Here is a 16,127-nt window from a genome sequence, read left to right on the forward strand (position 1 = left end):
ATACCTGCAGAAAATTCTTATTAACATTCATACATGGCACCCATACATAACACTTTCTATTCAAACACACAAAAAAGAATATTTAAAATATCAGGTGCGTGAACTGGATGCCTAGGAGTGGAGGTGAAGGAACTAGAAAGTGCAATCGTATCCCAACCACATCAGAGGAGAATCTGGATTTATGGTCTGTGAGATCACACTTTGTCACCCACACCGTGGTGTGTGAATTATGGTATGCTAAAATAGCACATTATTTGTGTTATGCCTATTAACACTAGAGCCAGCAGTATTTGCCTTAGGGGTGTACAGAATAAGTTTTTCGATTAGAAAATCAAATTTTGGGAAAATGCATTTTTTAAATATGTAGTCTCCCCTTCAAAATTATGCAGCGCACAGGAAAGTTATCTTTTCTATTGGCTACAGACAGTTGACTATCGATTTTGTCTGATTTGTATTGTTTGCTTTGTGAATAAATCTGTTGCGTGTTGCGAAAGTCAACATATGGTGAAGTCATTAAATTGTCACCCCTTCAGCATACCAAGATGTAGACTGAAGGTATTTAAAAAGCGTGTAAATTGGCCAAGAAGTAAAGGGTACTCAGAAATCGTCTGATTCATCGTCTTCAGCAGTATTCGACATCCGAGTAGCGTTTAATCTCTACGCTGATGGTGATACATTGAGTGATGCTGCTGCCATTACAACTGAAAGTGCTTCAAAACTAGCTGGAATTGAAGAACGATACAAGAAACTAAATGCTGGAACTACAAAATACAAGATAATAGATGTCTAGAGAGCAGTGTGTGCTGCAAACAATGTGCAAAATGTAGTGTTTCACGGAAAACATACATGTAGGACTAGCTTGCGAATTAGAGTTAAGGTGCAATTATTGCAAACATAGTCTTTTTTTTTTTTTTTTCAATTTCTTGCATGTTCCTGCAAATGCAAGTAAAGAATACAATGTAAACGCTAGACTGGTTTATTGATTACAGTCTATAGGTAATGCCTGGGCTGCAGGTGCCATGTTATGTGGCGTGCTGAACCTCCATGCTCTACCCTCAAAATTTGATAAACACATCATTACAAGAGATTTTGCTATTGAAGATATACCACAGGAAAATATGAAATATGCTGTTGAGGAAGCTATTTTTGAAAAAATAATGAAGGGGCTTGCTTGTCCGTAGCTTTTGAAGTGAGCTAGCAGAAGAGAGGCTACACACACAGGTGTGTGCACTGGCAAGATAGTTGATGTGGCAGTACTTTCCCCACAGCTCGTGGTCTCACAGTTGCGTTCTCGCTTTCTGAGCACAGGGTCCCAGGTTTGATTCCCAGCATGGTCAGGGATTTTCACCTGCCTCAAGATGACTGTGATTGTGTTGTCCTCATCATTTCATCATCATTCATGTAGGTGTCTAGATTGGACTGAGCAAGGGTTGGGAATTTCTACAGGTGCTGATAACCGCGCAGTTGAGCGGCCCACAAACCGAACATCATCAGTACTTTCCAAGCATTGCAGATGCAAGGATAGAAGGGAAAGTAAACGTAAAAATCATTACATGACAAATTATTATGGTCCAATTGGTATTATGGAATTTGCTGGAGTAAGAAGTAGTTACACTCAGAAAAATGGCACAACATTCAACACACAAATTTTCTTGGAGTTAGTGACTCAAAAGCATTGAAAGAAATTGAGGAACTTAGTCCCTATGGGAACAGTGTCAGCATTTGCAAACTAGTCCTATTCAGAAAAGGATGAGCTCAAGACTTCGAAGGCTCAAGGCTAGCATGAAGGGCAAGAAATTTGGTGATGGAAAAAACTTGAGATGGTAAAACAGGCTGTCAGCCGCTGCTATAAACTATATTCAGAAGTGCTATGGTCTAGCAATTAGGCAGAAATAATGAAAAGTGCTGGCTGGGTTGTGGGTCGCCGCTGCCACAGAAAGAGAGAGAGATTCAAGGAGTGAGAATCCCCAACGTGAACTGTGTCTTCATGAAGAAGGTAGTTGGTGCAAGTACTGTAGATGCAAGGTGATTTTACAATTACCCTCATTGTATTCCTCCTGCTAGTTTGCATAATAGAACCAATATTTTGAGACCTCACAGATATTAGTGAACTAAAGAAATGTCCTCATGACTCGACTCAAAATAAAATAAAAATGAGTGTGTGAACAATGTGTTACGGAAAAGACTACCTATAACTATGTTTTTGGGTATCAACACTCTTCATTTGGGCATTTATGATGCTATTTCATCTGTACTAAAGTACAAAATGTTGCAGAAGGTGGAGCTCTGTGTAGGATTACGAACTGCAGATGCTATGCTTTGTTTAGAGATACAATGGCTCAGGTCTTCAGGTAATGCAGTAAAAATCTATTCAAAGATGGCTAGACAGCATAGGAGAGTCGTCAAGTGGAAGCTGTTGGACAATTCTGATGACACTAACTATGATGCAGGTATGCATTGAAGTAAAAACTTTGAAGCTCAGTTCCCATAGCTTCAATTTTTCTTCTGCATATAATGTCCATTTTCTCTGTCTACTTATTGTAGAAAAATGAAATTCTCAGTTGTTGTTCCCTAAGGCCTTCTGATATATCTGAATTAAGAGCTCTGTGAAATTATTTTGTATTAAGGGTTTTGTGTTTTATAATACTTGTTAAAATGTATAACTTTTTTAACATTTAGAAAAAATAAAATGTGTGTCTCTTTTTCCCAAATGATTAATTCATAAAAGTAGCCCATACGTTCGTGTTCTGTAAAAGATCGAGAATATAGGCTCAATGACTCATGAGAAAATGTTTGTAACTTTTGGCCAATTTAACATTTTAAGCTTAGGACATCCCATACATATCTATGTAGATATCAAGTACTCTGCCCATCGTTTGTATATTTGGGATCTCATGGTGTACTGATTGTCCAGTATAGTTTTTGTAAGAATGTCGGTAATTCTGTAAGAATTAATTACCCTGACTATAAGACTGTCAAGTATTGACATGGCACATACGCACAACCTGTTGACCATTTATGGAACAGCTTGCTCTACCATAGGCTGCTTGCCCACTCAGTTTCTTCTGTGATGTGCTATGATGATGACCGCACTTTCTATTTTGTTGACCTCTGCTCCTGGGCACATAGTTTTCACAATGGAATTTTTTATATTTTCTCTTTTGTGTTGGACAAGCCAATGTGGTGTCTTTTCCTGTATACGGAAAGTGTTCTCATTGTAATCGTTGTGTGAATGCATGTTAATAAGAATTCTCTGAAGATATGTAGACAAGTGCTTATGTACTTCTTATCACTGATAATTTGTTTATACAAAGCAGTAAATTCTTTTTGTAATGGCTTGACTATCAGTATGTTGTAGATCTGACGATGACAGCAATATACTGCCGAAATTGCTCATTGTGAAACAAAATAAAAAATACCGACCTATCTTGGTTGCAGGAGATTTTTGTATTCACAGTATGAAAGGTGTTAGTAGGTTTACATTTTCTCTCTGAAAACATGACTAGCTGGCTATATACGTAACTGTATTTTTCATGTTATAAGTTTGTGGGCTTTATGCCTTTGCAGTATTATTAATAGTAGTATTCTAATACTGTATTTACTTTCAGGTGTTAAAGAAATTGTATCAACTGGAATAGATGGAATGAATCCAGACAGCAAAGAGGAATTTGACCAATTCAGAGAAGCTCTCTGTAAAAAGATTAATCATTATTCAAAGTCTCCTCATTTTCCTGAATTTGCTGAGGAACTAATTAGGAATATATGTGTGAATTGTAAGTGAAAGACTAAATGATCTTACAATCATTTTCCAGTTTGAAAATGAATTTCATGTTTTTGATAAATTTTGTTTGTGCAGTATAAGTTACTGAACATGTTACCATGTGGCAGCAGGAGAGATCACAAATACAGGTTAAAGAAATGTGCAACCTTTCATAACCTGTGGTTCCATCTTCTGGCAAAAAGTATTGAACGGGAAGGAAGAGGTATGAAGGAAAAGGACTTGCAAGGATTAGGAAATGGGGAGAGTTTGGAAAAGTCACCCAGAATACCAGGTCAGGGGAGACTTACCAGACAGAATGAGAAACGTGTATCTCCTCCTCATCCTGTGTGGTAAGTCTTTTCAGACCCGGGGTTCTGAGTGACTCATCCAAACTCTACTGATTTCCTATACTTCAGTCCTTTACCTTCATCTCTCTTCCACACCTTCCACCATTCTGACAGAAGAGGGAGCCACCGACTTCGAAAGCTTGGACATTACTTTGACCTTTATATGGTTTTTCTCCCTTGATTATATCCATCCAGTTATATTTTCAAAATCTGATTTTTTTTTTTTATATGAACATGTTATCCGTTTATATCATTTATATGTAAGGAATGCAGGATAACCACAAGATTGTAGAGCAAGTTGAATGTGCAGTAGTAGCCTGTTTGTGCCATGATTTCTTTTGGTAACTCGGATTGTTGATGGTAGTAATGTGTATGTTCATATTGTGTTCACAAGGTGTATCATGGGATGATCTTCAAGCAGAAAGTGTACAATTCAGTTCTACTAACAAAATTATGGAGTGAGAGAAGACCCCCCCCCCCCACCATAACAAAAATGGCTTGGTTTTAAGATGTGTTATGAATCATGCAACTGCATAATTTATAAAAAGATTTTTGGCGTGCTTGTTCTCAAATTGTTATCCATTGACATGAGATGCAACAGCTGTCCTGGGCCCACATGCAGTTTTCTCAAAGGGAGAATCATTGTCATTCTGTTTCACAGAAGACACACCCTTGTTGTTTCTGCTTCTTGCACTAAGGTGCAGGTTCCAGGCTTGCTGACACTCTGTGGGTACGCCTGGGAGACATGAACAGCTGACAATGGTTTAGCATAACTTCCAGCAAAAAAAAAAAAAAATGAAAGTTCACCTGAATAGCAGGTGAAAAATTTTATTCAGGAATAGTTGTTTCGAAAAGAGAAAATAAAAAAACTACAGTACAGCGATACATTACAGACATGTAATGTCTCGCGTTTTGCATCCATGTGGTAACATCGTGACATATTCTTTCACAAAAACAGTCCTCCATCTACATGTATTATGTGGCCTACCTGAGCAATGTTGAGATGCTTCAGTATTCCCAAAATAGCTGCTAACTCAGCACAATTTTTCGGCATACCAAGAACCATTTGGAATCAATGCAAATGACTTTGCAATGAAAACAAATTAGTATTAGTATTTATTCAACCATGAATAATTTTACCCTGAAGGAAGTCTGCATTATATTTAACATATGACCAGTGCTGTAAATACATCATCTGCGTTCCAGAAAGCATTCACGAAAAGCCTACAAAGTGACAGGTGGTACTGTCACAGGACTTACAACAGTTTGTCTATTTCCTTCTTTCTCGTCCCCTCCTCTCCCACCTTTCACCTCTGATAGTCACATTGCAGAAAGGCCGTAACTTGTATTTTTTGAAAAGCAGGAGTTTGTAATACTGAGGGTATATGCCACAGGACAACCAGAAAATCTGGGGAAAACCCAGGATTTTTTTCAACCGGGAGAAAGCCAGGAATTTTTCATTTCCTTACTTTTGAGTTAAATTTTTATAATTTTGACTGGTACTCTGATACTCTGACAAAGAATTTTACTTTAGCTTGCTACTGTAGAATAATATTGCAGCAATAAAACACAAACGAGAGAGAAACACCAATGTAATACTTACGAAAAAACACAGTGTACACATGTGTTCACTGACAGCAAAATACGTCAAAGGCTTTACGACGAAGATTACGCAATACTTCATAACACCTGCTTTCGGTGAGTGTGATGTCACAAAAGTTAACGTTTCTAGCAGGTCGCGGGAAAATATTCCAAATGGTGGTTCGAGAAGCGTTACATTCAAAGTAAATTTCGTTTTCCACTAGGTGAATTATGTTACATGTGAAAATGTGCGATGAATTTCTTAAGTTTCAGAGCGATTGACTCTCATTCAAAACTTAAGACTTTGAGGACCAGTGGCCTAGAAAAATTTTGGGCCGAGAAAACAAGAAATTTGTGTCATCATTTAAAATTTTACTGGCTTATTTGTGTTTGATATATCTTACAGGGTAATGCTTGCAAAAGAAAGAAAGAAAAACTATTGTATGTGAAAGGTTAGCTGTTCTTTTAGCTATACTACATGTATATTAATTTAAACCATAGACTTTTCCTATTTGTTTATCCGCTCTACTTAACGGTGATGTAGCTATTGGCTGACTACATCAGGTGTCTTATGTTCTGAATATGTGCTTTCATTTGCTGGCAAGATAACGTGACTTGAGCTGTGATTGGCTGACAAAAGCATGTAGCAATCTGTATTTCAGTGCTTCAGAAACTAATGTGCTGTGGAGTCCATATTAATACTTACGTAACACGAAAATATGCAGTGTACATGTTGCTGCACATCAAAGATCTTCTCAAAACTCATTACTTTTTTTGCTGGGTTTCATTTCTTAAAGTGCTAGGAAGTGGTGCATAAAACCTTTACCACTTAAGGAATTGATAAGTTTTGCAGTTCCAAGGAATATTTTCTCCCAGAAAAAGTGTATTTTCACCCAGGTAAAAGTGTATTTTTCCCAGGAAAATTCTGAGAATTCTTTTTCCCTTGTGTGCGTATACACATTGTAATAGAAGAGAGTTAAAGGTTGGAGTACGAGAGGCTGATAAGGCTTAGGATCTAAGAAAGGTCCCAAGAAAAGTCATCCAGGGCCTCGATTGATGGAGACTTGACAGACAGGATGAGACTATATATGTTGTTGTTGTTGTTGTTGTTGTTGTTGTGGTCTTCAGTCCTGAGACTGGTTTGATGCAGCTCTCCATGCTACTCTATCCTGTGCAAGCTTCTTCATCTCCCAGTACCTACTGCAACCTACATCCTTCAGAATCTGCTTAGTGTATTCATCTCTTGGTCTCCCTCTACGATTTTTATTTATTTATTTATTTTATTTATTTATGCATTTATTTTACCTGGCAAGATTAGGGCCTTCAGGCCCTCTCTTACACCTAACCAGGCATACTCAGATTCAACAAATTTCAGTGTCTACAGAAAATTAGGACGTGTAACATGTTATACAGTATTAATGTTAAAGGAAAAAAATAGAGATTATAAAAGTAGTACAATGATAATTATAACAATCAAAAAATAATTATAACAATCAAGAATAATAAAAATAATAATAATAATGATAATAATAATAATAATAATAATAATGACTATGTATATGAAAGTAAACATATTTTTCTTTTATGAGTGTCAGTCCTATTGCTAGTTGGGAATTTTCTCGTTATATTCTTGCAGCTTGTGAGTTATTCTCATCAAGCAGAGACATAAGACGATGGAATGGGGTGAAAGAGATATAGAAGAGGTAGATAGGTTAGAGGAAGAGAAATAGAATGGTAAAATTCGAAGCTATTATGGAGAGGAGAAAGAAAAAGATGAGGGGGGGGCACAACAATGGTGGCTATACCGTCCCTAATATGTAAGTCTTAAGTTCCCTCTTGAATGTTGAGTGGTTTTGGATAAGACGCAGATCACAGGGGAGCGCGTTCCATAGTCGTATGGCTGAGATGGAGAATGACACGGAGAAAGATTTTGTGTTATGTAAAGGTACAGCCAAGATGCTAGACGTATCCGATCTGGTATTGCGGTTGTGGAATGATGATAGGTGTTTAATGTGAGAAGATAAGTATTGGGGGCACCAGTGGCTAAGAAATCGATGAAGTAAGCACATCGTGTGGAGATCGTGTGCCTTATGTGGGCGTATCCAACCTAGCTGGGAGTATGAAGGACTGATATGATCATACAACCGTATGTTGCATACGTATCTAACACAAGCATTCATCACTAGCTCGAGGCATCTCGAATTTTGCCATGTTGAACTACATCACAGTAGTAAAGATTAGGCAAGACTAGTGTTTGGACTAATTTTTGTTTAACATGGGTTGGAAATATTTTTCTAAATTTTTGAATTGCATGTAGGGAGGAGAGCGATTTCCGGCAAGCTGTGACTGTTTGTTCTTCCCAGTTTAGGTGTTCATCCAAGATTATTCCAAGGTCTTTTACTGTTTTTTGGTATGGTAGTTGGGTACCATTGAGGAGTATTTGAGGGACTGTTTCGCGAAAGTACCGACTGATTAACTTTGGATGAGATATAAGTATGACCTGGGATTTCTTGGGGTTTAGTTTCAGACCTAGGTTCTGTGCCCATCGAGAAACAGAGCAAAGATCTGCGTTCACACTTGCTACTGCGTCAGCAATGTTCTTGGGGCTTGCACTTATGTACAGTTGGATGTCGTCGGCATATAGATGGTAGTTGCAGGAGTGAATCACTGAAGAAATATCATTAATGTACAGTGAGAAGAGTAATGGACCAAGGACGGAGCCTTGGGGAACTCCAGAGCGCAACGTTTTTCCATGATGACTTTTCCGACCCACAAATGACTTGTTGACTTCTGTTTTTGAGGTAGCTGTCGAACCAGTGTATTGCGCTGTTTGAGAAATTCAGCTGCTTCATTTTAATTAGTAATATATCAAAGTCAAACCCTCCACGCTGCCCTCCAATACTAAATTGGTAATCCCTTGATGCCGCAACACATGTCCTACCAACCGATCCCTTCTTCTAGTCAAGTTCTGCCACAGACTTCTCTTCTCCCCAATCCTATTCAATACTTCCTCATTAGTTATGTGATCTACCCATCTAATCTTCAGCATTCTTCTGTAACACCACATTTCAAAAGCTTCTATTCTCTTCTTGTCCAAACTATTTATCGTCCATGTTTCACTTCCATACATGGCTACACTCCATACAAATACTTTCAGAATGACACTTAAATCTATACTCGATGTTAACAAATTTCTCTTCTTCAGAAACTCTTTCCTTGCCATTGCCAGTCTACATTTTATATCCTCTCTGCTTCGACAATCATCAGTTATTTTACTTCCTAAATAGCAAAACTCCTTTACTACTTTAAGTGTCTCATTTCCTAATCTAATTCCCTCAGCATCACCTGACTTAATTCGACTACATTCCATTACCCTCGTTTTGCTTTTGTTGATGTTCATCTTATACCCTCCTTTCAAGACACTATCCATTCCATTCAACTGCTCTTCCAAGTCCTTTGCTGTCTCTGAGAGAATTACAATGTCATCGGGCGAACATCAAAGTTATTATTTCTTCTCCATGGATTTTAATACCTACTCTGAATTTTTCTTTTGTTTCCTTCACTGCTTGCTCAATATACGGATTGAATAACATCGGGGAGAGACTACAACCCTGTCTCACTCCCTTCCCAACCACTGTTTCCCTTTCATGTCCCTCGATTCTTATAACTGCCATCTGGTTTCTGTACAAATTGTAAATAGCGTTTCACTCCCTGTATTTTACCTCTGCCACCTTCAGAATTTGAAAGAGAGTATTCCAGTCAACATTGTCAAAAGCTTTCTCTAAGTCTACAAATGCTAGAAACGTAGGTTTGCCTTTCCTTAATCTAGCTTCTAAGATAAGTTGTAGGGTCAGTATTGCCTCACGTGTTCCAACATTTCTACGGCATCCAAACTGATCTTCCCCGAGGTCGGCTTCTACTAGTTTTTCCATTTGTCTGTAAAGAATCCATGTTAGTATTTTGCAGCCGTGACTTATTAAACTGATAGTTCGGTAATTTTCACATTTGTCAACACCTGCTTTCTTTGGGATTGAAATTATTATATTCTTCTTGAAGTCTGAGGGTATTTCACCTGTCTCATACATCTTGCTCACCAGATGGTAGAGTTTTGTCAGGACTGGCTCTCCCAAGGCTGTCAGTAGTTCTAATGGAATGTTGTCTACTCCCAGGGCCTTGTTTTGACTCAGGTCTTTCAGTGCTGTGTCGAACTCTTCACGCAGTATTATATCTCCCATTTCATCTTCTTCTGCATCCTCTTCCATTTCCATAATATTGTCCTCAAGTACATCGCCATTGTATAGACCCTCTATATACTCCTTCCACCTTTCTGCTTTCCCTTCTTTGCTTAGAACTGGGTTTCCATCTGAGCTTTTGATATTCATACAAATGGTTCTCCTTTCTCTGAAGCTCTCTTTAATTTTCCTGTAGGCTGTATCTGTCTTACCCCTAGTGAGATAAGCCTCTACATCCTTACATTTGTCCTCTAGCCATTCCTGATTAGCCATTTTGCACTTCCTGTTGGTCTCATTTTTGAGACGTTTGTATTCCTTTTTGCCTTCTTCATTTACTGCATTTTTATATTTTCTCCTTTCATCAATTAAATACAGTATTTCTTCTGTCACCCAAGGATTTCTACTAGCCCTTGTCTTTTTACCTACTTGATCCTCTGCTGCCTTCACTACTTCATCCCTCAAAGCTACCCATTCTTCTTTTACTGTATTTCTTTCCCCCATTCCTGTCAATTGTTCCCTTATGCTCTCCCGGAGACTCTGTACAACCTCTGGTTTAGTCAGTTTATCCAGGTCCCATCTCCTTAAATTCCCATCTTTTTGCAGATTCTTCAGTTTTAATCTACAGATTGTGGTCAGAATCCACATCTGCCCCTGGAAATGTCTTACAATTTAAAACCTGGTTCCTAAATCTCTGTCTTACCATTATATAATCTATCTGAAACCTGTCAGTATCTCCAGGCTTATTCCACGTGTACAACCTTCTTTCATGATTCTTCAACCAAATGTTAATATATATAAGTGTTATATATATGGATTTGTTGGGATCAACGTATATCTGAAGAACTTGAGAACTTAGAAAATGAGATAGAGGGTCTTATGAAAGAGAGAAATGAGTGAGAAGTTACTCTTCACTTATCTGTGACTACTACTATTCACGGCTGCCTTGAAGATACTTGGCATGGGGGCTAGCTCAGACGATACAAACTTAATGTTTCCAATGGGCACTGACAGCTATCCCTCAATGACAACCTATTTTCTTGGAGTGTACAGATAGTAGTCCCCTTCCGTTCACTTCAAAGTTCTCAGGTTTTCAAATTTCCTGTAATACCAACAATCCATTTTACCCTCTCATCCTGTTCACTAAATCTTCCTTGATCTGTGGCCTGGTTGTTATTTACTTGTATTTTGTATGTATCTTAACCCTTACCAGTCTCTCTCTTCCTTTTACTCTCCTCTATTAGGAGAAGGAGCCACTGGTCTCGAAAGCATGAAATTTCCTGTTTCCACCTGTTGCCACTTTAGTTTTAACTAAGCATATTACACAAGGTGTGATCAAAAAGTAATGGGAATTTTTTAATTTTGTGGACTTAATACATCTGATTGTAAATTTATTTATTTATTTTTTTCTAAATCATGGTGGTGCACTTGTATGCTTGCAGTTTCAGCTCTTTTGATTATTTAGTTTGTTTGCAGTTCAAAAGGTTATACATGTTTATGAGTGTTCAGTGAATTTCTACTTTAGAAAAAGATGGAGCCAAGAATTTGCATTAAATTTTGCTTGCAAAGTGGAATACACTGCAACACTGTATTCGAAATGTTGACCGTGGCTTTTGGCTAATATGAGTAAGACAAGAGTTTGCGAGTGGTATTAACGTTTCAAAGAGGGTCCAGAGCACATTGGAGATGACAGCCACCCTGGGTGCTCTAGCACATCAGCTACTGACGACAATGTTGGTGAAATAAAGAAAGTGGTTCTGCAAAATTGCTGAATCGTCATCAGAGGGGTTGCTGGTGATGTGGACATATCCTTACACTCATGCCAAGCAATCTTTAAGGATGTTTTGGGCATGAAACATGTAGTGACCAAGACTGTTTTGAAATTACTGAATTTCAGCCAAAAACAGCATCGCTTGGACATCACTCAGAAATTGCTAAATGAAGTCAACAATCACCCAGAACTTCTTTAGAAGGTTATAACAGGTGACGAAACATAGGTATATGGGTATGATGTCGAAACCAAGGCCCAGTTGTCCCAATGATAACTGGCTGAGGAGCAAAGACTGAAAAAAATTTGACAAGTTAGATCACATGTGAAGGTTCTTCTCACTGTTTTTTAGATTACAGTGGGATATTGCATCATGAGTTCCTGCCTTCTGGTTGTACGGTCAGTACTGTCTGGAAGTTATGTGCCATTTGTGTGAAGCAACCCAAAGAAAATGACCAGAATTACGGCAAAGCCACTAATGGAAATTGCAACACAATAATGCTCTCACTTCAATGTTTATTCATGATTTTTTGGCAAAAAAACAAAACCAGTATGTTGCCTCAGCCTTCATATTTGCCAGACATGACCCCTGTGACTCCTTTTTATTTCCAATGCCGAAGAGAACTATGAAAGGATGTCATTTTGCCACCATTGATGAAATAAAAACAGAATCACTGAAGGAGCTGAACACCATGATGGAAAGTGAGTTGCAGAAGTGCTTACAAGATTGGTAAAAGTGCTGGCACAAGTATTTTGTTTGCGTGGGGGGATTACTTTGAAGGGAACAAAATTGTCATTAGTGAATAAATAGATTCTTTAAGAAATATGAAAATTCCTATTACTCTTTGGTGACATGGTGACACCTCAAAACCTATTACTCCTTGGTGACACCTCACAAATGCTTCAATGGTTATGAAGGCATAGTGTTGATAGTGATATTTCCAAGAGACAGTTGCTAGTCATCTGTAAGTGCTAAACGTTTTTTGATTCATTGACCATGTTTGTAAGTGAATTCCTGTACTTAAAAATTTACTTGTTGCTATGGCTTATGGTGTTTTTCCCCCTAGATGATATTATTTTGATAGGTATAATTGTGTTTACTAATTTTATTTATCTGTCTCATGACTAAATAACTTCTAGAAAATTTGTAATGGAACTTTCTGAGCATTATAGCACATATTATGAGTAATTCAAAATAACGGATCAGAACAAACTGTAAATGAGCCAAAATACGTACTGCAGTTAGAAATATGAATCCCATACCTATTAATACTTTGCATTTTTAAATTGTGGGTGATTTTTGAAGTTGCAAAATTCATTGCCTATTTCCCTCGGAGCATAACTTAACAAGAGAGAGAGAACAGTTGCATGAGAAACCAGAAATAAATTTTACATCTGATAGTTGTTCCAAGTAAACTTGATAATTGTTAGTGTAAGAAATATTGATAGTATTTCAGCTAAAACAGGTTCTGGGCTGGTGTCAATTATTGTTAAAATTTTGTTGGTCATAAATTGTACTGTAAATCATAATGCAAAGTATGTAATTGCATCTTGGCATGAGCTTAGCTTTATTGCTTAATCTTTTGTTTGGATATCACATGAATTTAATATTTTGTTTTTAACAGTGTCCAGCACAGATCTTAAGAAACTGAAAAACACTATAGAAAACATGTTCTTGGAAAAATCAAAGATAGAAAAAGGTGACAAAGCCAAAAAGAAGGGCAAAGGAAAGGCAAAACTCAGAGTTGAGGGTGACAATGTAAGTTTTGCATATGTTTGTACATTCTTTACAGCTTTTTGCTCCAATATGTGTTTTTGTGTTGTAAACATTTTGATAATGTAGCATTAAAAATGCAGAAGCTCTTGCTCTGTATAATATTTTCATTTTGTGAAAATGGTATCAGCTGAAGTTAAATATAAATCCCTGGATCATTAAATCATCACATTCATAATTCTTTCATTTTATAATTGCATACATCCAGTAAATGAGTAATGCAGTTTTTGTCACTGGATAATTTTAATATTTTCAGAGATGTGCAATTTCGGGTTGTTGGATTGATATAAGTAAAATTAGTGAAATTTTAGCTGTTCTAACTTCCACTCTATTTACAGGAATGCCGGTCAGATGAAAAAGAGGTAATGAAATATTGAAAAAAAGTATGTTTTCTATAGAGCATTAGGTGCGTCAAGTTAGGAAATGGGCAATGGAAGTCCATTCTGCTTCTTTCATTACATCCTATGTTGCACCATGGATAGCCGCTTCATGGATTGCATTATCTACTTTTCCTTCCAGAATCTCTTCATTCTTTCTATTCTCCTCTTCCAACTTGCTTCTGAGAGCTTCTGTATCCTTTCTTCTTTCCTGCTCCACTGGTGGCACACTGTTCTTTTCCTGTATCTTTATCTATCGTTGATATATGACACCTTGGTTGATGTGTACTTGCTTCTCCAGTTTTCCTTCCCTTCCACCTTGATCCTCAATTCTGATCAGTTCTTCCTTAAACAGGGTGTATACGATCCGGGAAAAATGCGGGGGTTCTTTCATCCAGGAGAAAACCTGGGAATTTTTTTGAATTCCAGGAATTTACCATTGTTTTAGTTTTCAGTTAAATTTTTGTAATTTCGGCTGGTAAGAACTGTTACTCTAACAAAGAATATTGCTGTATCCCGTTACCACAGCATAATACTGCAGCAATAAAACATGAACGAGAGAAATTACGAAAATAAAACTTCAGTTGCAAAGGAAATATGCCACATATAACAACAAAACACAGTGCTCATACAAGTGTCTGCCACCAACAAAATATGTCAAAGGCTGTAGGAAGACTGTGCAATGCTTCATAATTGCCTCCGATGAGCGTGACGTCACAACTGTTTACATCGCATTTGTTTGAGCAGTTGTGAGCGGGCTCATGAGCATGAGCATTTGTCGCGTATGAGTAGTACCTTCACCTGCTTCTGGCTACTGAAGTGTGGCTGGGCCATGTCCTATGTGAACAGCAGAAGCGAGTGACAGCGAGCAACTTCAGGATACACAACACTCCAGCGACAAGCAGCAGCATCGGGCGAAAAGCTTGGGTGTCCTGCGTGCGCGCGACCATGTCGTGCTACAAGATGGCTGCTTAGAGCCAACCAGCTGTTTCTATAAAATGGCCTCCCTATACTGTAGAATACTGCAGCTGGAGAGTAAGGCTACAGAATTAGGTTTACTTAAGAAAATAAAGCGAAAAGGAAAGGTGTGCATGAAATTTACAAAGGGAGCAACCTCCATGGAGAATTTCATAAATATCATCAACTACAAAGATCACCAGACAAATTCTTAGAATACATGTGAATGAGCAGAGGAGCATTCGACTATCTCATCAATAAATTAAATATGAATGTTGTTTTACATGATCAAGAACTTTTAACAGCCAATAAATGCGGAGGAATGACTACTACATGACTAACTACGCTAAATGCAAAGATAAGTACACAGATTGATACCAGCAAATGAAAGCTAGCTGTGGTGTAGGGGTAGCGTTTACAGTTCGTGATTTCGCGGTAGGAAAAGGTCTGGGATTTGATTCCGAGACATTCTTGTATTGTTACTGACTCAGTTACAATTCTGTATACTAAGTTTTATGCATACTGTTTACATTGCATCGATAAGTATATTTTTAAGGGCTTGCCAAAAACCTTGATCTTCCCACCTATTCCAGTATATCACACACATTTAATTCATAATAAATTACAGTGACCCATGAAATTTTACAGATATTTGATGTTGCGAACGTAATTCAACAGCAGTCAGTGTCAAGGCCAAGTGTTTCAATTACTCTAAATAGTCTGTAAAAGTAAAACTTAAAAAAATTTTTTGAAAGGAAAGTCAAACGTTTTGTGTAATGATCTGTCTAAAAGTATAAATAAAAAATATTAGGGAAACGTTTGGTGCACCTCATTTTCTGTTCATGATTTCGAGCATCATTCAGAGGCACGTAGAATGTTTCTCTGATGTACTTATTTCTTTTAACAGAAATCACATCATAAAATATTTGACTGGTATCTTTCATTTCTTAATTTCAAGTTTTATTCAGAAAGCATGATCTTACTGACTCCTTGTTTGCCTTCCTCACGTACTTTGTTCGAAGGAAGCCTTTTTGACATTTAAATACCACACCAATGTGTCTTTTTAAGTACAAAATAGCTAGGTCTTGAACAGATGAAATTTTTGACACTTCATTTACATAGCTTGGCAGCAGATTTTCATGAAATATTTCGTTTTTTCCTCAGCTTATTAATTATATTTTCGTTAATTACCCTGATTATTTTCAAGCAGTTAAATATTTTCATGCCAAACTAGACCTCATGGTCACTTTCATACCCCGTTTACCTGTTTCTTTCCCTTTGTTTGTCTATGTGAAAATTTGGACAAAACCTTATGGTGTAATTTATAGTGTCTT

General features: G+C 37.5%; 1 protein-coding gene across 1 annotated transcript in view; it reads left to right on the forward strand.

Moving 5' to 3' along the window:
- LOC124798270 (eukaryotic translation initiation factor 3 subunit J) overlaps positions 1 to 16,127 on the forward strand; it is a 65,663-nt gene that overhangs the window by 37,351 nt on the left and 12,185 nt on the right. Inside the window, exons 5-6 of the mRNA XM_047261594.1 lie at positions 3,609 to 3,773; positions 13,311 to 13,444. Coding sequence (XP_047117550.1) covers positions 3,609 to 3,773; positions 13,311 to 13,444 — 299 coding nt within the window. The remainder of the gene's footprint in view (positions 1 to 3,608; positions 3,774 to 13,310; positions 13,445 to 16,127) is intronic.

The sequence above is a fragment of the Schistocerca piceifrons genome, chromosome 5 (assembly GCF_021461385.2).
Source record: "Schistocerca piceifrons isolate TAMUIC-IGC-003096 chromosome 5, iqSchPice1.1, whole genome shotgun sequence".
In the NCBI taxonomy this organism is placed as follows: domain Eukaryota; kingdom Metazoa; phylum Arthropoda; class Insecta; order Orthoptera; family Acrididae; genus Schistocerca; species Schistocerca piceifrons.